The sequence below is a fragment of the Ceratotherium simum genome, chromosome 1 (assembly GCF_057802395.1).
Source record: "Ceratotherium simum simum isolate JZ-2026a chromosome 1, ASM5780239v1, whole genome shotgun sequence".
NCBI classification, from domain to species: Eukaryota; Metazoa; Chordata; class Mammalia; order Perissodactyla; family Rhinocerotidae; genus Ceratotherium; species Ceratotherium simum.
The window spans coordinates 66,242,310-66,264,120 of NC_141900.1; the positions used below are offsets into that span (position 1 = coordinate 66,242,310).

The following is a 21,811-nucleotide window of genomic DNA, read 5'->3' on the forward strand; positions in this document are numbered from 1 at the left end:
ATATCATTGGGTTAGGGACATAACAACACAGAGAATGATTCCGAGTGACTTTAAAACACTCGTAGTAAAATCAGGAAAAAAAACAAAAAACAAACACTCTAGTAGAATCTTTAGTAGAATCTACGCCAAAGATAAAAAGAACCACAAAAAGATTTCTAACTATTTTTAGTTGCCACATGGTTGGAGGTATGTTGATATGCATTTTCTGAGATTGCCGTGCACCTGTAAACTGTGATGGAAAGCAAATGAGTAATGACGGAATATTTTATCATTCCCAGTGTTACTGAGCACTAGCATCTCAGCATGAGAGAAAAGAGATACAGGTGTAAGGCCAAAGAGGTTGGGTAAAAACCTTAACGTCCTGAATTTAAATGGAAAGTCTTAGTATGAACTCATGCTGGATTTTATCTTTAAAGCACGCACACTTGCACACACACACACCCTTCAAAGTGACAGTAGAGACTGCCTCTGGAGAGGGGGATTCTGAGAGCGGGTGGCTCATGTTTTACTCATTTAAAGTTTGAGTACTTGATTCTTACCCATTTCAAATATATTATTTTGCCATTTTAAAATGCAAATCTGAGAAATATTTAAAAAAGTATTTTCTCATTCCTTAATAGTAAACTGGATAATGTTTTAGGAGTCTTTCTAATGCCTACTTTCGCAAATGCCTTTTATACTGATCTCTAAAGGCCCTGCAAGTTTCTAAGACTCTGAAAGAGAAAAAAAATTATAACCTATATTTCAATTATTCATAAGAGCTGAGGCACAAGATTAGAAGATGAACAGAAATAATAGATAATTGAAATCTACAGAGAATCTTAAAAAGTGTGCATCTCCAAGTTGTTATTTTGTAATCATCCTCTTATATCTTTCTTCTGGCTTGAACTACAGGTGTTAAAATGACCCTAAGAGCATGTCTCAACTAACACTGTAAAGACAAGAAGAATAAAGTGTTGGCAGAGATCAAATCTCGCCACCTTTGTCAACTAGCATCACCACACGGGCCTCAAAATGAAATTCTGAGTTTCTTCATTTTAATCCAGAAAGAGGAAAAATCATCCTTAGGAGCTAAAACTTCTGAGTAGGAGTTTTCCTTGCTGCCAAGATTTCCACAGCCCCTTAACGCTCTAAGCCAGGGATCAGCAAACTTTTTCTGTAAAGGCCAGACAGTAAATATTTTAAGCTTTGCAGGCCTTATGGTCTCTGTCAGATATCCTCAGCTCTGTCACTGTAGTGTGAAAGCAGCCACATACAGTACGTAAACTGAAAAAAAATGTGACTGTGCTCTAATAAAACTTTATTTATAGACAATAAAATTTAATTTCATATTATTTTTGCAAGTCACAAAATATTATTTTTATAATTTTTTCAGTCATTTAAAAATGTAAAGACCATTCTTAGCTTGTGGGCTGTACCAAACAGGTGTCAGACAGTAGTTTGCCAACCCCTGCTCTAAGCTATTTACCTGATCAGAGATGGGCCCCACTGACCCAGCACCACTCCTAATGAAAACCTTACTCCCTCAGAAACTCCACAAGCCAGCTTAAAGCTGTGTTAGAACCAAATACTTCTTTCTTTCTAGCACCATAAGTCATTATGAAAGACCTAGAAATTATTAAAAAACTGTGAACCTCTTCAGCAAATCTGCCAGAATGCTTGCTGCTCCATAGCTTGATGTAGATAAAACTTCTATAAATTCCCAGAATATTAGATTTACAACTTTCTTTCCTGAAGTTTCCTTCCTCATCTAAACTAATAGAGTGTCTTTGAGCTCTGAGCAAAAAGGCCTGATTCCCACTGGGCGTGTGTCCAAATTTCATGTGTTTGAAAGTTTTATTCAATGCCAGGAGATTTAAACATAATTTTTAGAGACTCTTGGTACGAATCCTGAACAATATGGTGAGATAAACCAATGTATTTAATTCTCTGCCCCACTGACATGACTGAGAAAACAAGGGGAACTCGAGAAATTAGAGAGAGTGCCAACTACCTACTTGGATATTTTAGCCACAAACAGGACAGGAGTGAGTGAAGCATCACCCAGCATGCCATTCGTCAGTGTACAAGGAGGAAAGCTACGTGGGGAGGGAATAAAGGAAAAAGCCTCTGTCAGAGCTTCACCTAAACCCCACCGTGGAGCAGCAGAGACTAATGATAAAGGCAGATCTCTGAGCAGTTGATAGAGAGCAGATTCTCACGCTGCAGGAGGCTAGGAGGAAGGAATCCCTCAACAGCACTCTCAGCTAGCACACGGTGTTTTTGGTCCACTGTAGGGTGTGGGCCATGACCATGACTGGCTCTGGAGGAGGGCCATGAGGTTGCTTTGCTGGGCATGGGGGGTGTGGGAGGGAGCAGCTGATTTCTAGCTGCTGAGACAGGCAGACAGGGTAGCTTAATCAATGCAAAGTTAAAACTCCCTTTCCAAGGCTATCTCCATCCACCTGCGACAACTCCCTAGCCAAACAGAATAATTATAGTTCCACACTGGCAAAATTATAATAAATTATTACCTTTCTTTGATCTGCACCTGAAAGACTTAACCAAGTTCCACACGCTTTTATTCAAAATGAATCTCAGCTCCTAACACTAAACAGACATCCCCTTCTATGGATGAGCTAGAGAAAAATAAGTGGACATTACAAAACATTCAGCAATTCAAAAGAAGAAAACTAATTTTAAAAAAGCACGAGTGATCTCTTTTGAAATAGACTTGTTCCAAGAAACAGGGAGAAATATTTTAAGTCTCTGATTTGTATTTTCAAATTTTCAGTGAGATTTAAGAAGACCCTGTATTAATAAAGCAAGGACGAGTAGGTATGAAAAGGAAGCAATTTGGAAATGTAAAAGTATACTTGGAAATGACGAAATAATTACCACATTTTAAAAGAACTCAAAGATAGTAAACACAATACTGGATACTGCAGAAAACAGTATCAACAAATGAGAAGACTCATATAAGAAATTCTCCCAATATCAAAGTAAAAAGTTACAGAGATGAAAATTATCAACCAGTAGATAAGAGAAATAGGGAATAGACTCAGAAGATGTAACATATGTGTAACAGGAGTTTTAGAAGGTCTGAATAGAGCAGAGCAATTAGAAGCAAAAAGAAGGATGAGGAGTGGAAAAAGAACAAGAAGGAAATTTTCCTGAGCTGAATAATGACATGAGTTTTCAATTCAAAGGGCTCAGTTATATTCTAAATACTAATGGAAAAAAAATCTACAACTGAACAAATATTGGTACAGTTTCTGAATTTCAAAGAAAACTTTCTAAAAGCATTTTATCCAGACAGAGAGAAAATAAAGGCAAGTTTCCAACAAAGGAAAGACAGCGAGTTTGGCATCAGCTTTTATTCTACAATATTTAAAAGCCAGATGACAAAGGAAGGTTGAAAGAGTTCTGAGGGAAAAGACTGTGACCCTAGTCAGGTTGGTAAATAATGGCAACGGATCTTCTCAGATATGCAAGAACTCATAAAGATGACGACCCACATATCCTTCCTCAACCAATGACTCAGTGTCTATCAACAACTGAGAATAAAGTCAGAATACAATTCCAATAATTGGAGAGAGTACAGAAGAAAAGAACAGTAAACACTGAAATGAGTATGACTAGAATTAAATTTAAATGATGTGGTTGATCTATTGTGATCCTTATGTTAACATTAAGAAAAAAATTGAAAAAGAAGATACATGAATAAAAATATGGATTTAAAATCCCAGATTATTTAAACCAAAATTATAGGTTGAAGGAGGGGTAGTACAAGGAAGAATCATATACTAAATATCTCCTATTGTACAAGAAAGGAAATGTACAGTTTCATTTCTGACAATAACAGAGAAATATCAGTTTTACAATTATGTCTTTTAGAATTTAAAAGCATAATTATTAAAAAGAAATATAATGAACATTAGAGAAAGGACTTTTGTTTCAGACAAACTAAACTGGGTGTGAGGCTCAGCTGTCACAAACCATGTGAATTTGAATAAAGTATTAATCTCTTTAAGCTTCAGCTGTCTCATCTACAAAATAGGGATGATAATGGTTCTTTATTATAGGATTATTTTGAAGAGTAACTGAAATAAAGTGTGTAAAGTATATAGCCCACTGCCTGACACATGGTAACTGTGAAATTGTAGCCAAAATAAAAGGAGGAATAAAGAAACTTGAGAAATATAACAAAAGACAAGTAGAGAAAATAAAAGGTAAAACAAATAGCTGAATTAAACAGAAAGCAGAAACAGTTAAAAAAGAAACAATACCAAACACATCAGTTACCACAGTTCTTGGAGATAGATTAAATTTTTCTATTAAAACACAAAGACCTTCAGACAAAATTTTTAACAATACAGATACTCTTTATACGATTTTTAAAAGACATATCATTTTTTTTACACAACTAATATTTGAGTGTTTACTATGTACCAGGCAGTATTCTAGGTTCTGGGGATACAGTAGGAAACAAAAGACAAAACCTTGGACTATTCAGATATTGGGGGCAGGACATTCCAGGCAGAAGGTAAGTGAGTATAAAGGCCCAAAGGCCTAGATGGGCCTGGGCATGTTCAAAGAAAAGTGAGCAAGAGAAAAGTAGATGAGTTTAGAGAGATAACTGGGAGGGGTGGGGTCAGATTCTATAGGACCTTTCAGGCCTTGCTGAACTTTGGATTTTACTGTGAATGAGAAGGTGAGTCATTGGAGAGCTCTGGGCAAGAGTGATGTGGTCCGGACATCCTTTCTTTGACAAGATTACTCTGTAATATTAGTGTACTGAAAATGGACTTAAAAGCAGTAAGACTGGCAGTAGAAAGATCAATTAGAAAATTAATGTAATAATCTAGGAAAGAACAGTGGAGATGGTAAGTAGTTGGACTCCTCTGGATATAGTTTGAAGGATTAGCTGACTGTCTCGATGTGGAAAGTAAGAGAAAAAGAAGAGCCAAGGATGACTCCCAGTCTTTTGGCAGGAGCAATGGGAAGGATGCAGTTGTTAGCAACTGAGATCAAACTGACAACAGTCAGGGAAGAAGAGGTGTGGATGTGTGGTTGGGCATCCTGTCTTAGATGTGTGAAAGTTGAGGTCCCCTTAGGGGAAGAGGGAACAGTAAAAGAAATAGCCAGTCAGATCTTTGACTCTAGAGAGGCCAGAACCAGAGATGTAAATTTGATAGTAGTCAGCATATAATGGCATTTAAAGGCATGAAACTGAGTCAAATCACCCAGGGAGGAGATGTAGACAGAGAAGAGAAGAGGTCCAAGGACTAAGGCCTGGAACACATCCCTCTTTACAGATGGAGGACAAGAGGAAGAACTAACAAGGGGGATACAGAAAGAATGGCCATGAAGTACAATAAAAACAGAAGAGTGAGAGGTCTTAGAAGCCAAGAGTAAAGAACGAGGGAATGAACAGCTATGTCAAACCCTGGTGATAGGTCAAGTAAGATGAGGACTGAGAATTGACCACTGGATTTAGCAATGGGGAAGTCACTGGTGACCTAGACAAGGGAAGACTGGTGGAGTAATGGTGGTGAAAGTCTAAAAGGCAGGGTAGAAGAGACAAAGGAAGAGAGGAACTGGAGAAGAGAACACATACAACTCTCTTTTTTATTTTAATTTTTTTTTTCTTGTGAGGAAGATCAGCCCTGAGCTAACATCCATGCCAATCCTCCTCTTTTTGCTGCTGAAGACTGGTCCTGTGTTAACATCTGTGCCCATCTTCCTCCACTTTATATGGGACGCTGCCACAGCATGGCCTGACAAGCGGGGCATCGGTGCACACCCGGGATCTGAACCCAGGCCACCAGCAGCGGAGCGCACACACTTAACCGCTATGCCACAGGGCCAGCCCCCACATACAACTCTTTTTAAGGAGCTTTACTATAAGAAGGAGCAGAAAACTGGGAGTCAGTAGCACAGAGCAAATGTGAACAAGAGAACATGGTCTTTCCCTTAATGAAAGAAACGTCAGGATATTTGTTTGATGATACGAGAGAGGGGGATATATTGCTGTAGTGACAAAGATTTTTAAAAATTACAAGGCAAATAAAAGAAAGCAAAAATTTAAAAAGTATAGCAATATAAGATCAGATGAAGTAGAATTCAAGACAAAAAGCATTAAATGGGATACAAGTTAATATATATTTGGCTGATAAACTATGGAACAAACTAAGAAAGAAGTTAAAGAAGTATTCTCCAAAAGAATACTGCACCCAGATGAATTTATGGGCAAGACTGTAAAATCTTCAGGTAAAGCATCACTTCTTTGCTATTTAAACTTATCCAGACAATAAAAAGAAGGGACATATTTCAATTCATTTGAACAAACTAGCAGAAACCTGATACCAAAAACCAACAGAGAAGGAAAGAAGAAACAAAGTCAAATCTCTGTTATGAATATTGATACAAAAAGTCTTAAATAAAATATGAGTAAATTAAATCCAGCAATGTATTATAAGTAAAACAGATAAAATTCAGATGGGATTTATTCTAGGAATACAAGGTTGGTATTAGAACATAGACAATATGACTATAATTAATCATATTGTTATTTAAAAGTAGAAAAATAATTAAAATTGTCTCAATAGATGTTAAAAGAGCATTTAATATAAATTCAATTAACATTCAGGATAACAAAAAATTCTTAATTTAGTCATAGAAAGGTATTACCTCAATATGATAAACACTATCCGCTTCTGAAACCAATAGCCAATGAAAGCCATATATAATGATAAAACACCAGAGGCATTACAGAGTCAAGAACAGGAGAAAAATGGTAACTATCATCATTACTTTTCAATACTGTCCTGGGTATTTTAGTTAGTATAATAAAACAAGAAAAACACATTTTTAACAGCCTATTAGAAAGAAAAAGATAAAATTATCTTTTGCAAATGATATAGCAATATAACTGGAAAACTCAAGAGACTAAAAGGAAAAATTATTAAAATTAATTTTTATAAAGTTCAGTAAAATGGCAGGATGCCAAAGACATATAGGAATCAATAGCTTTTTACAAACTAAACTAGGTAGATTTCTAATTAAAACTTCTATTTCCAGAAGCAAGCCCTCTCCCCTAAAAATCCTCTAGTACAGTGCTATCCAACAAAAAGGTAACATGAGCCACATATGCCATTTTAAATAGTCTAGTCACTACATTTATAAAAACAAGTGAAATTTTAACATTTTATTTAACCCAATATACATCCAAAATAGTATTTCAATATCTAATCCATATTTTAAAACTATTATTGAGATATTTTCATTCTTTTTTCATACTAAGCCTTCAAAATTAATGTGTTTTTTTGGACTTACAGCACATCTCAATATGGAATTGCCACATTTCAAGTCCTCACTAGCCACCTGTGGCCACTGGCTATTGAATTGGAGAGTGTAGCTCTAGCAGATCTAGCTATGTGCCTAAGAAAATACGTGCAGGACTTAAAAACTTGAACATATCAAAACTTCTAAAGAACATAAGAATAGGTTTCAGTAAAAGGACTAAGATATGACATATTCCTAGGAGGAAGTCTCAATACTGTAGAGTACCAATTTCCTCCCCCAAATTATTGTATAAATTCAACACAAGACCAATCAAAATTCCAATGGCATCTTTTGGGAAGACTTGACAAAATGATTCCAAAGACTGGAAGCATAAATGTCTAAGAATGTCAAGAAAATGTGAAAATGACAAGTAAAAATGTTTGGAGTTTGCCATATCAGATATCTAAATATCATCAAATATTTACATATTTTATCAATTTATAAAAATTACAATACGATATTTGCAGATCAAAAAAGAGACTGTAAAAACTACGATAGGTAAGAATTCAGTATATGATAAAGGGGAACTATAAATAAGTGCGAAAGGAATATGTTCATAAATATATGGTACTGGAGCCACTTATAAAAATATACAGTGAGGTCTATTTTACATCTTACGCCAAAATAAATACTGCATGAGTTAAATATTTAAATAAAAAACTAGAAAGCAGTAAAGTGATGGAAAATCTTTACATATTTACATATATACATTTTTACATGTATACATAATTTTGGAGTAGGGAACATCTTGTTAAGATAGATATCATAAAGAAAGAGAACAACAGATTTGGTAATAAAATATTCTATTTATCATGGGAAGATATTCCGTGCTCTTGGATTGGAAGAATTAACATAGTTAAGATGTCCATACTTCCTAAAGCAATCTATAGATTCAATGCAATCCCTATCAAAGTTCCAACAACATTTTTCACAGAAATAGAACAAAGAATCCTAAAATTTATATGGAACAACAAAAGACCCCGAATAGCTAAAGGAATCCTGAGAAAAAAGAACAAAGCTGGAGATATCACACTCCCTGATTTCAAAATATACTACAAAGCTATAGTAACCAAAACAGCATGGTACTGGCACAAAAACAGACACACAGATCAATGGAATAGAATCGAAAGCCCAGAAATAAACCCACACATCTATGGACAGTTAATCTTTGACAAAGGAGCCAAGAACATACAATGGAGAAAAGAAAGTCTCTTCAACAAATGGTGTTGGGAAAACTGGATAGCCACATGCAAAAAAATGAAAGTAGACCCTTACCTTACACCATACATAAAAGTTAACTCCAAATGGATTAAAGACTTGAAGGTAAGACCTGAAACTATGAAACTTCTAGAAGAAAACATAGGCAGTATGCTCTTCGACATCAGTCTTAGCAACATATTTTCAAGCACCATGTCTGACCCGGCAAGAGAAACAATAGAAAAATAAACAAATGGGACTACATCAAACTAAAAAGCTTCTGCACAGCAAAGGAAACCATCAACAAAACGAAAAGACAACCTAACAATTGGGAGAAGATATTTGCAAACCATACATCTGATAAGGGCTTAATCTCCAAAATATATCAAGAACTCATGCATCTCAACAACAAAAAAACTACCAACCCAATTAAAAAATGGGCAAAAGACCTAAACAGACATTTCTCCAAAGAAGATATACAGATGGCCAACAGACACATGAAAAGATGTTCAAAATCATTAACTATCAGGGAAATGCAAATCAAAACTACAATGAGATATCACCTCATGCCTGTCAGAATGGCTATAATTAACAAGACAGGAAACAACATGTGTTGGAGAGGATGTGGAAAGAAGGGAACTCTCATACACTGCTGGTGGGAGTGCAAACTGGTGCAGCCACTATGGAAAACAGTATGGAGATTCCTCAAAAAATCAAGGATAGAACTACCATATGATCCAGCTATTGCACTGCTGGGTATTTATCCAAAGAACTTGAAAACACCAATGCATAAAGATACATGCACCCCTGTGTTCATTGCAGCGTTATTCACAATAGCCAAGACTTGGAAGCAACCTAAATGCCCATCAAGGGACGAATGGATAAAGAAGATGTGGTATATATACACAATGGAATACTACTCAGCCATAAGAAACGATGAAATCCAGCCATTTGTGACAACATGGATGGCCATTGAGGGTATTATGCAAAGTGAAATAAGTCAGAGGGAGAAGGTCAAATACCGTATGATTTCCTTCATTAAGTAGTGGATAATAACAACAATAAACAAACACATAGAGACAGAGATTGGCTTGGTGGTTACCAGAGGGTAAGGGGGGAGGGAGGAGGGCGAAAGGGATAATTCGGCACATGGGTGTGGTGATGGGTTGTCATTAGTATTTGGGTGGTGAACATGATGTAATCTATGCAGAAATAGAAGTATAATGATGTACACCTGAAATTTATACAATGTTATAAACCAATGTTACTGCAATAAACAAAAAATTAAAAAATATATATATATTCTATTTATCAAAAACATAAATAAAAAGCTAATTTCAAACTGGTAAAATTATTCCAACATATATGAACAATGAAAATACTAATACGTAAATAGCTTTTATAGATCAATAAGAGAAAAGATGAACAATCCAAAAAAAAAAAAAAAAGGCTAAGGACATGAACAGGCCAATTTACAAAATAAAATACAAATTTTCACCCATCAAATTTGCAAAGATCAAAAGATGATGATCATGTTTGACAAGGGTGCAAAGAAATGGACACTCTTGACCATGACATGGACAGTCTTTCTTGAGGGAAACTTGGTAGTATGTATGAAAAGCCTGTAAAACATGTATATCTTAACATTCATATGAGGTACCTAAACTAGGCAAATTCATTGAGACAGAAAGTAGAATAAATATTACCAGGGGCTGAGAGGAGGAAGAATGGGGAGTAATTGTTTAATGGGTACAGATTTTCTCTTTGGGATGATGGAAACATTCTGGAAATGAATAATGGTGATGGTTGTACAACATTGTGAATGTACTTAATGCCACTAAATTGTACACTTAAAAATGATTAAAATGGTAAACTTTATGTTAGGCATATTTTGCCACAGTTTTTAAAACTTCCATTGCATGACTATAAACATTTATTAAACCATTCTCCTATTACTGAACACTTAAGTTTTTCCCAAATTTTTAACAATTAATAATAACATTGTGATTAACAAAATACACGTCCTTTGAGCCAGCATTTTTATTTGTTAGTATTTATCCTATGGTAATAATGAAGAATACGTGTAAAGATATACATTTTCCTTCTGGTGCTATGTGTAATAACAAAAAGTGGGAAACCTAAATGACTAAAATATAGGATTGGTCTAATAAATTATTGTACACAATGGAAAATTAGGCAGTCATTAAAATGTATACTACAGACATGTATCTATTGATATTAAGGGAAAAATGATTACAAACAGTACGTGTGGTAAATAAACTTTGAAGGATGTAAATGTTGGTACATGCATAGGAAAGTATCTGGAAGAATATATAAGTTTTTGTCAGTGATTATCTCTGAGTGAATGGGATTTTGTCACTTTTCTATGGTCTTTTTCTTGCCTGTCAGTATTTTTCTGTAATGAGCATGAACTCTATTTTTAAAAAGAAAAAAATAACTAACAAAAGAAACAATTTTGAAGAAAACATTTAAAAACTCTCCTAGCTACTTTTCCATTCTCAGAAGTAACACCATGCCCTTGCTTACTGTACAAAGTGCTCCTTCCCCCCAAAAAGAAAAAGAAACCGCCAACTGACAGACTGTCTGTAGATTATTTATTATAAGGGACCAGCAGATAATTCTTTCCTTGAACTAAAGAACTATAAATTAGATTATATTAAGAAATCCCTTGGGGCTTCTGGTTTCCTTCTTAGCTGTAGGTATATGTGCAAAGTATCTAATGAAAATACTTTCTACTTTTGCTAATGAGATGGGTTTCCTTTTACAAATGAGGGAAATGCTGCCCCTGAAGAGTAAGGCTACGCATGAAGTATGTGAGACATTCAAGTATCTGAACAGAACCTAGTAAAATGAGAGCAAGAAAACCATAATGCCTTATAGAGTATCCCCAAAGCTTGTGCAATTGTAGAAAGAATAATACTGTGAGTTTAGAGGTATAAGGCAAACAGATCCAATCCTAAAGGCATTTTTGTTTGGGTGTCCCACACAGTAGCTGTAAATCTGGAACAGGAAACTTGAAATCATTAAGGTCACATATTTATAACATCATATTCAATTAGGTTAGAAAAGTGCAATTTCTGTCATCATGTCATAAAAAGATGTGTTTTTCTCTCAGATCTCTTATAAAGAAAAGCTCCCTATATTGTTACAGATAGGGCTGTTTTCAATCAGTTACAAGGAGCAATTCAATTACTAGATGGTTTAGTGCAGTAACTGACTCCAGACTAATTTAATTTCTTTAGGTCTCTAAAGATCAATTGATCTGATTTGTCCCATCCCTAAAGGCTGTTTAGGAAAAGTTCAGACTTAAATACCTGGAAATGAAATCCAAAACCTTGGCCAATTTCACACTACTTAGGTCATCTTGCAAACTTTCAGCTAGTCACAAAGATGCTCTCTTGGCCCTCAGACCATTGAAAGCTACTTAGCTTCATGTACATGTGAGTGCTCCCCACATCAGGATGCTTATTCAATAAGTGGAAAATGTGGCTGCATGCATTATCAAATCTGTCACTGCAGAGGGCAGTCAGTCTGGGCACTTGTATCTCATGAGCACATGTGCAGCTAAAGGGCTATTTTTACTCCAGGAGTAGTTTATTAAGACTATGAAAAGCAGATTTAGATGGGGTAAAAACTACACTCATCTAATAAGTTGAGGAACTTATAATTATTTTACATTTTTAGATTTATAAAGTGCTTCCATAAATGTCATCTTACTTGGTTCTCATAAAAAACCTCTGAAGTGAGCAGGGTTATTTTCTCCATTTTCTAGATAAGAAAACAGACTCAGAAGTTAACGTGACTTCTTCAGGATCACTCAGCCAGTAAATGGCACAGCTGGGGCTCTAACCCATGACTTTGTCTCCCAAAATATCATGCTTACCCCCTGATCTGAGACAGAAGATATGACATACACTATAAAAACACATCACTACTGCCCCCCTGAGCCACTGTCTTCCTTCTTACTTGACATTTGACCAAAACAGAGAAAAACTTCACTGATTATAATCCCACCTGCATAAACCCAGTCTGAATCAGTGCCTCTGGCACTCCAGAAATAGAAGAGGAAAATGATCATGCCTTACCCACACTGCTGATACTGCATTCTCACTGACTTGGGTCTCACGGCCTATTTGCCCACCTATGTCCCCTGCAATGGGAGACACTTGCCTTCTCTCTGCATTTTGCAATGGATCTTCAACTACACACTCAAGTTTCTTTCCCTGATCTCAACATCCCCAACCACTTGTCAAGCTCTTCAACTAATTAATCTTTCTTTTCTACTCGAATTCCACAGTTCCTGCCCAACTTTCAGCCTCTCCTGCTGGCTTCTCTGCCTCCTCACCAAGCCTCTGTATCTGTTCTCCCAAATCAAATGCTCTACCATTTGGGAAGGCTTAGGGAAGGATCAGACAGATATTGCTACAACATGTAATTATCCCTTAGTTTGAGTTGCCAGGACAGGCTGGGGAGAAGTGCTGAGATCAGGAGTTGTGACCATGTGTAGGTAACAAAGAGTGTGACAGAAACATGTAGCAGTTAGTAGGAAATCACACAAAGACTGGAGATAAGATAAACCAGAGGGTTGGTGGCTAGATCACCCCACCTGTCAATAAAGACATCAGGACACATGGAAGAATAAGTACAGAAGATGAATAAGGTCCAAGGATCTACTATACAAATAACATGGTGACTATAGTTGATAACACTGTATTGTATAATTGAAATTTGCTAAGAGAACAGAACTATTTTAAGTTTTTTCTCACCAAAAAAAAAAAAAAAAGAATAAGTACAGAAAGTTACAAGTTACATGGTATGTTTAAGGGATACAAATAATCAGTTAGGTTGAAAAATGTTCTCTTTGAAAAACTCATTTTTTGACATTCATATTGGGGAAACTGTGGGTCTCAATATAGTCATTACTCATCACAGATGGTCTCACACTGCATGAACTATTTCAACTAAGTAAAAAGTGGGGTAAGTTACAGGCACATGATTGTCACTTGTCTTCTTAAAGGTCCTGAGATCTGATATGTCTCTTATTAAATATAAGCAGTCTACGCTACAGGTAAAATATGTGTCTTGAATTAAATTACATCTACTTGTTTCAAAATTCCAAACTACCCTTATATTATTCGTGTTAGCAAATATATCCACTTCAGAAGGCAAACGCTATCAAGATTTCATTTCTCTGCAGATTGCACTGGAGACATGAACCTTAATATTGTCAAGAGGACTGAATCTTTGATAATAAAGAAGCCTTATTTTTTTATAGTTGAATAAATGTCTTGACCAAAGAAACCCCTTCACTCAGAAAGTGAGCACAGACTAGATCCAGTTGCAGCAGCTGTCGAAGCTTAAGCAGCTGCATATCATATCATATATCAGGGTTTATAGCTGGAAGGGAAGGGGGTCAGAGAATTGGAGACTATATACAGTAAGATTATGGTTCTTTGGCGTCGAAAAGAGTGCGTTCTTACAAACTCGCTCTTCTCTTTATCTTATCTGGACAAAAAAGCAAACAGAAACTTCTCATTACCTCTCAATGTCAGTGAGCCTGGAGGAGTCCCGGAATCCTTTGGCAAAAGGGTTGCTGTCTATTTTCAGCTTGGTTATCTAGAAAGGGAAGAATGGGTAACAAAACAATATCATTTCCGAGGTCAAGGAAATAAAATCAGAAATAAAGAGTTGGTTCATTTTCCATCATGGCACCCCAAGAATATCTCAATGTCTCTCAGCATTGTGAGAAAGGTTGAAATTGCTAGAGAAGTTCACGGGAGGGATAGTTTGGGTGGGATGGTCGGGGAAGGCCTCAGAGAGAAGGAGGTATTTGAGGTCAGGCTAGTCCTAGAGAACAGGCTGGAGGTCAACGGAGACAGACAATTAGGGATGGGGGCCTTTCATGAACTGTGTGGCTGCGGTGTGAAGTACTGAAGAGAGTAGAGAAAGGCTAGGGCTCAACTGGGGAGTGGGGGAGCTGTCTAGAAGGCCAGCATTGGTGCGCAATGGGAAATAAAAACAAGAACGTTGCCTCAGGCTGACTTGGCAGCATCTTTTGTTAATACTATAGGCATATATATACCATAATGGGTAAAATGATAAAATGGCCAATAATAGCTTCATGTTGAATACTATATTGAAATATATGACATAAATACATGATATAAAGCTTTCAGAATATAAATTTACCCTTGTTCCCCTTTCCATCTGACTAAATTAGAATCAAATTAGTCGGTCTTTTGTTATCCTCCCATACAATGTTATTTATAGACTCTATACTTATAAAAAAAATTTCCCAATAAGAATCATAGTCTGAAGTGTTGTCTATGATGTGCTAGTCATAGTTCCCACAGTATTAATATTAATGTAGAAAGATCCATTAGATCATATGTACTGCACCTCCAAAGAATAATACATTAGGTTACGAAGCAAAAAAAATAAAGGAAATGCTGATTAAAAGATACTTGACTTGTAGAATTCCTGAGTGTTAGAGCGGAAAGGAACTTAGGAGGACTAAGACACAGCTAGTCAGTATCTGAATTAGAACCACAGACACCTTTAAAGAGAGTCATAGCTCATTCGTATCAAAACAAGAATCCACATTAGTCTTTAGAGAGAGACACACACAAAATAATCTTAACTTAGGAAAAAAAGTTATAGGTTGAGGCCCGTCCTCCTCTTTTAAAGTAAGGAACAAACACAATCAAAATAGGTTGAAATACTATTTTGCCAAAAAGCAACTTTCCCTCTGATCAGAGTGTATCTACTGTTCATTGTAAACCATTAACACCGAAAGAATTTTTTTTTCATCACAGAAGAAAGGCATCTTTTTCCCTTTCATGTTTTCCTGATGTGAGCTAACCACTGTACAAACTGCAAAGATGCTGTTTACCTTGCTTAAAATAGAACTTCCCACGCTATCCTGACCAGCGAGACTGCACTCCTCACACTGGCAAGTTATAAGATCGACTGTTTGATAATATTAATTTTTAAGGACCTGACAGTGCCTCAGAAATGCTCATTTTTAGCCCATGAACGTTCACGCTAGAGCAGCCAAAAAAAAAAAAAAACTGCTAGTTTCCTTTTCAGTTAATGGAAAATGGTAAACAGGGAAGGAAATAAACTGGATAAGTAAGAAACCTGTTCTTAATGGACAGCAACAGCAACTTAAGTGTGCGTATAAAGAAATACACAGGAGTCCCTGGTGTCGCCTCTGGAGTGTAGCCATCAAGATTTGTAGAGAACATTCTCTCACACGGCCGCCGCTTTAACGGCCATGGATTTCTGAAGGGTGAAGCCTGTTTCAGTCACGCTATCAAACTAGGATTTAGTTTTGAAGGTCAATTTTCAGGACAAAGGAGAAAATTTTTATTTCTTTGAAATAAATTGTAAACATCTTCTAAAGCCCAAGCAATCAGGATGACCTAAAATTATAAAACACCAACAAGGTTTTTAAATCCTCAAAGACAGGAGCTGTGTCTCTTTCTACTGAATAATTATATGTTAAAATACTTCATATTTCTAAAGTGCTTTATAGTTTCTGAAAATGCTTTCACAATAATTCATCAACAAATATTTAATGAGGATTGATTACTTAGCATGCACTATGCTAAATGTTGGATGGCGCAAAGATGAAGAACACATGGTCCCTGCCCTAACAGAACTTAAAATTCCATGGAGCAGGCAGAGGGAATCACAGCTGACCAGAACCGGAAGTGATTTAAGTGCCACTAAAGAGGGTGGCACCACATTCACCAGAGTGTTAGTGACGTTAAGGGTGAACCAAACCCAGAGGAAAATTTCAAACTGAAACCATGAGGTAGAGCAACAAGTTAAGGTTTCTTTCAAGCTCAATTCCTATAAGCTCATTTATAAAATTAAAAAGTGAATGGATTTGCCAATGTATAAAGTTTTCTGGAAACAATGGCAGACGATATATCTGATGGAAAAACTAATTATGAAAGAAGCCCTTTTACAGCCATCCCTCTAAAACGTGAGCCATATCAAGCTTTGTTTGAGTCTTTACAAACTAAAAGGATAGAAAGTATTATCTATTTGTTGTAATGATTAATGAAGAATTTTTGATCCACTTTGTCCCTGAAAAAGATTTTGAAAATTGTATTTGTTGTTCTTCATATTTCCAAAAGATAAAGACTACTGGCTCAGAATGTGACGACTGTAGGGTTGTTGTAGAGAATAAATACTCTCAACGTGTGTGTGTTGTTCAATTGGTGTGTCACCATATCTAATATCACTGCCATACCTTGAATGAAGAAGTGAATTAAATTCAACACAAGTTTTCAGATTTCTGTGGAATTTTCTTGCATTATTAGAATTTTCTACTTTCAATATCTTTTTAGTCCCTCTTTAATAATCCCCAGGAGTATCAATGGTAACGTTTTTCCTTTACATTTTGATATAATTTCAAACTATAGGAAAGTTTTGAGAATAGTACAAGGTGCTCTCATCTACACCTAGATTCACCAATTGGTTACAGCAATGATTTATCTTTAGTGTGCTAATTAGAAAAGGATCTCAAAACAATAATCAGGTATTACTTTCTCTATGGACCATTTTATCAAATAAATTGAAAATAATTGCTTTCGGAAGTTAGAGAAAAGAAGCTGAATGGATCTTTTATCACTAAAATTGTATGGGGACCCTGGATTAACACTACAGTCTTGAACAGGTTTTATGGAGTATTGATTAGCAGCACAGGGACCTTGGGTTAAACTTCTTAATTAGCCCACCGTGCTCACTATGATATCCCTAGACTCCGAATCTATTGGGGTGTCAACAGTAAGCACCCCAGAAATGTTTGTTGAACTTTGCTTCAAGAACACGCAATTAGAAATATTTCATCTTTTAACCAGTTATAGACTAAGTGACCCTCCTGAGTTTACACAAAAAGCATTTCATTTTGTTTTCTAATTGTAAGATCAAATAATTTTTAAATAGCGAAAGTTTAACATACTAGGTAATTATGCATTTTTAAAAGGTCAGGTATAGATATTATGCCACACATGTCTAAATAAAAATCAGTAGTTACATAGAAAGAAATTTATTTCTGAAGCTATAGTTTTACATTCATTTATGAAACCTGGGATAACTGAAAAGTTACACATTTGAGAGCTGATAAGAGAAAGGACCTGAGTTATAGACAGGGATTTCAGGTGGACATCCTTTCCTTTGTTCCCTGGTATAGAAGACCTGCAGCTTCTAACACTGCTGAACAATATCACCCATGTCAAAGGTAATACAAAAAGAAAGATCCAAAAATAGTCAACTACTAAACATAACATATAGAGAAACCCATGTGAAACCACAGGGATGGCTTTATAATTCAAAACAAGTTTTAAAAGCAGCAGTGTTTTTCATTTTGTGAGGAAAAAGCATTAACAAGTAATGAAGCAGTATGTGTTTAAGAAATCCTGCAGTTTAGTGTGTATCTACATATACACAAACCGCTGACTAATTCAGGCCAAAAAACACCATTTTTTAATATATTATCTTACTAATATAGAATATAAGGCATTTCCTAACCAAAAAATTCACTCTTTCAACATCTCTGTTATCTATAGACAAATGTATGCATAACTGGAGGGCAGATTTTTGACACTGCCAGCTGCACCAAAGAGAAGGGGACCTTTTCCAGGGGCTATTATTCCATGTGATATCACTGGACTCTGAATCCAGCAGGGGTTCCCAGCCACAAGGTGAAATTGGCCCTCAGAGACCGTTTCTCCAATTATCAGGAAAAGATCTGTCCAAAGGCATTTAAAAATGAAACCTGACCTGTACTTCAACTCTACAGCAATGGTCTGCCTGCTGAAAAACAATGTATGACCTTTAAATCTTAAATTATAAAATAGTTTGTTGAAAGTGTAATGTATTTAGCTTTTCTCTAATAACGTAAAGAAATACATTCATTTCCTCGCTAAAACCAGAGGAAAAAATAGCAAAAATGCCCCATTTTCATTACTTATGGATAAAACTACCAGCCACAATAAATGAGAAGCTTTTTCACAAATTCTATTGGAAGCTTTGATTTGGCTTTTAATAGGTGTAAAAATAATAGTCCTATCCAAAGTTTAAGAGATGCGAAGGTGATCCTAAATGTGAACTTTTAAATCTTCTTCCTCTCTTTTCTCTCTCTAATCTTTGTGCATGGAAAAATTCTAATATTTACACTATACTTAGTACATACTTAACTTATTTCCTATATATTTATTTTATTATATGTTTTCTATAGGAAAATTAGTACACAAACATGGTGTAGCAGTGAAAAAGCAGTAGATGTGGGGAAGCCTAGAAAGAACGAGGATAACTTTAGAAAATTGTATAAGACTAATGAAAATACTAACCCCTAAACTGATTTATTCACCCCATGTATGTTTATTGAACATGAATTTTGATTAGTCTTATGAGATGTATATACTATTTGCAAAACGGACTTATTAGTATACCAAATCAAATCTTTGTTACTTGAATTTCAAATATATACGTGGCATTGTGCTAGGGATTACAGTTTTAAAGGTGAATATATAGAAATAAACCCAGACACAGCAGGATCTATTGAGAAAATTAGTTCTAAATTTAAACACTTCTATTGTGAATTATTTAGCAATGAAATGATATACTAACCATATTAATCTTTATGATGCAATGAAGAATAGCTAAGCACAGGTAGCTGGATTTTGAGCTCATTTATAATCTCAATTAGAAATAAACATTTGCAAGAGGAGCAACTAGTGGTGGGATGTGTGTTTATTAGTATCTTAACCTATTTTAATTAAGCAACATTTTCAAATTCAGTTTCCAAACCTTGACAGTGTCAGTGGTCACTTCCTTGGCCCTGCAATCTAGCATGATGCCACCAAAAGGAGGAATTAAGACCCACAAGATGGTTCTGTCACCAGATTCATGACCTTGGGGAGCGTATTAACCACTATGAACCTCAGTTTCTTCATCTACAAAATGGGGCTCATGGGCCTTCTTCAAGGGATTAGTGTCAAAATTATATGAGATATTGAGAAAAAATGTAGAGATTTTTCTAAATTAAAAGTAATAAATCCAAACCATGAACTTTAGTTGGATCCTAGTTCAGAGGGGGGAACAAAAAGGTTATAAAAGATATTTGTTGGTAAATCCTGAAAATTTTAATATGAACTAAAATTTAGTTGATATTAAGGAATAATTCTTACAAATTTTTTTAGCTGTGATAAAGATACTATGGTTACGAAAATAATATTCTTATTGTCAGTATAAACTTATAGAAGTTTTTATAGGTAAAGTATCATGATGCATGCAACTTAGTTTCAAATGTTTGAGGGAAAGGGAAAAGTATGTATATTTACAGAGATAGAGAACTGGGGCAGGGGAGGTAAAGCAAATATGGCACAATGTTAATTGTTGAATCTGGGTGGACAGTACATGGGGTTCATTTTACCATTTGTTTAACTTTTGGATATTTGAAAATTTTCTAAATAAGTTGAGTGTAAAAAAAAAGAATTAAATGAGATAATGTCATTAAACCATACAGTCCCGATTAGATGCAGCTAGTGCTGGTAGATCTTCTGACGGCCAGTTCAGGATGATTACCATCTCCTTACACTGGCTGCTGTGCAGTGTGAACAGCACCCTGCACACAGCAGGTAAGCAGGAAGCACTTGTTGAAAAGAAAAAAAATGAACATGAAGAGTTGGAACCCTCTAGAAAGGATGTCTCAGAGTCCATCAGGGTGACAAGCTGTGAGGAGGTGAAGTTCTGCTTTCTTGCGGACACCGGGTACCTAAAGCTTAGAGTTAAGAACACTGACTTTTGAACCTAACCACCTGGATTCAAATCTGTGATGGGAGCAGCAAGGTCACCTTGGATGAGTTAACGTTGTGCCTCAATTGTCTCAGCTGTAAAATGCAACATAAAAATACTGTTGTTCCTATCTCATAATATCATTGGGAAGATTAAATAATACATTGTACTTTAAATGGTGCCTTGCACATAGTAAGTACCCAAATATTAGCTGTTATTATAACTATGTAGATAATAACCTCCTATTCCAGTACACTGTGACATGAGAGGTCCTGCTAACATTTATTCACGATTGTTCCTTCACCCATTAAACCAAATCTAAAGTGTTATACTTAGAAACTGCCTTTAATTTTGTTCTGTCTGTAATTTTCCCTAAAAAAACCCAATTTACCTATTCTTGCTTTGGTTCCCTCTCAGAGAATTCTGATGAAAGCAATGACGTTTCCACATGACAAGTTTTTACTTCATTCTCAAATATCAACAACATTTCTTGTCTCCAAAATAATAGATTTATACTAATAAATATACTAAATATACTAATATAAACTTATAAAAGCTATAAATTCAATTAGTGTAAAATAAATTAAATGTTTCAGGAATCTTTTCTGAACCTATGATATCTGCATTACATGTGTCCTCAAATAAATTAAAAATGGGATTGTTGGTGTCAATGTTCCAGATTCTCAGAAAAACAGCAGTAGTGTTTTAGGCTTTTGTGGGCTTCAGTCTATACCCAAATTTTTAGCTTGGGCATTCTCTGAAAGTTTCCACTCTTGTGTTATCTTAGAGATAATTCAAAAGTTACAATAGTTTGTTTTTACTTTAAAATGATTAGTATGATAACATTTGTGCATTCATTTACCTGATTAAGAAATACACCACTAACATTTTAAAATCCAAATGGTGACAAATCTTCTCTGGACATTCCAGAGACAGTCCAACAGTAACCACATGCCTTATTTATAGAGTGCCTTACAGTTTCCACAGGCATGTTTACACACAGCATCTCATTTGATCCTCTCAGCAATTCTCTAAGATGGTCCGGGCAGTTCTTAGCTCCAGTTTACGCTTAAGGAAAATGGCAGCCACAGTGGTGAAGTGAAATCTACTCAGAGTTGTACAGAAATTGTAGGTGCTTATGCCTTACAGACACACATCCATTCCGGTCATTTGTCCATGCCCCTTCTCTGGGCTCCCATTCCTCATATGTGTAGGGCTACCTCGGCTTTCAGCTTTATCTTCTTGTTTTTCCTGAGAGACTCAACACCACATCTCCTCTGGTTGACCATCCCACTCTGGACTCTGAGCCATCTATCAGGCAGCACCTAACAGTCATTCACTGGGAACTCAAAATATAACAACATCAAGACAAGAAGGGAACAATAGTCCTGGTTACCTCTAACTAATCAAATAAAAACAAGATGCAAAGACCTAGAGTGGCTACAAACAACCAAAT

General features: G+C 35.7%; 1 protein-coding gene across 1 annotated transcript in view; it reads right to left on the reverse strand.

Moving 5' to 3' along the window:
- Positions 1 to 21,811, reverse strand: part of TBX20 (T-box transcription factor 20) — a 51,241-nt gene that overhangs the window by 15,681 nt on the left and 13,749 nt on the right. Inside the window, exon 6 of the mRNA XM_004418832.3 lies at positions 14,084 to 14,160. Within this exon, the coding sequence (XP_004418889.1) occupies positions 14,084 to 14,160 (77 nt within the window). The remainder of the gene's footprint in view (positions 1 to 14,083; positions 14,161 to 21,811) is intronic.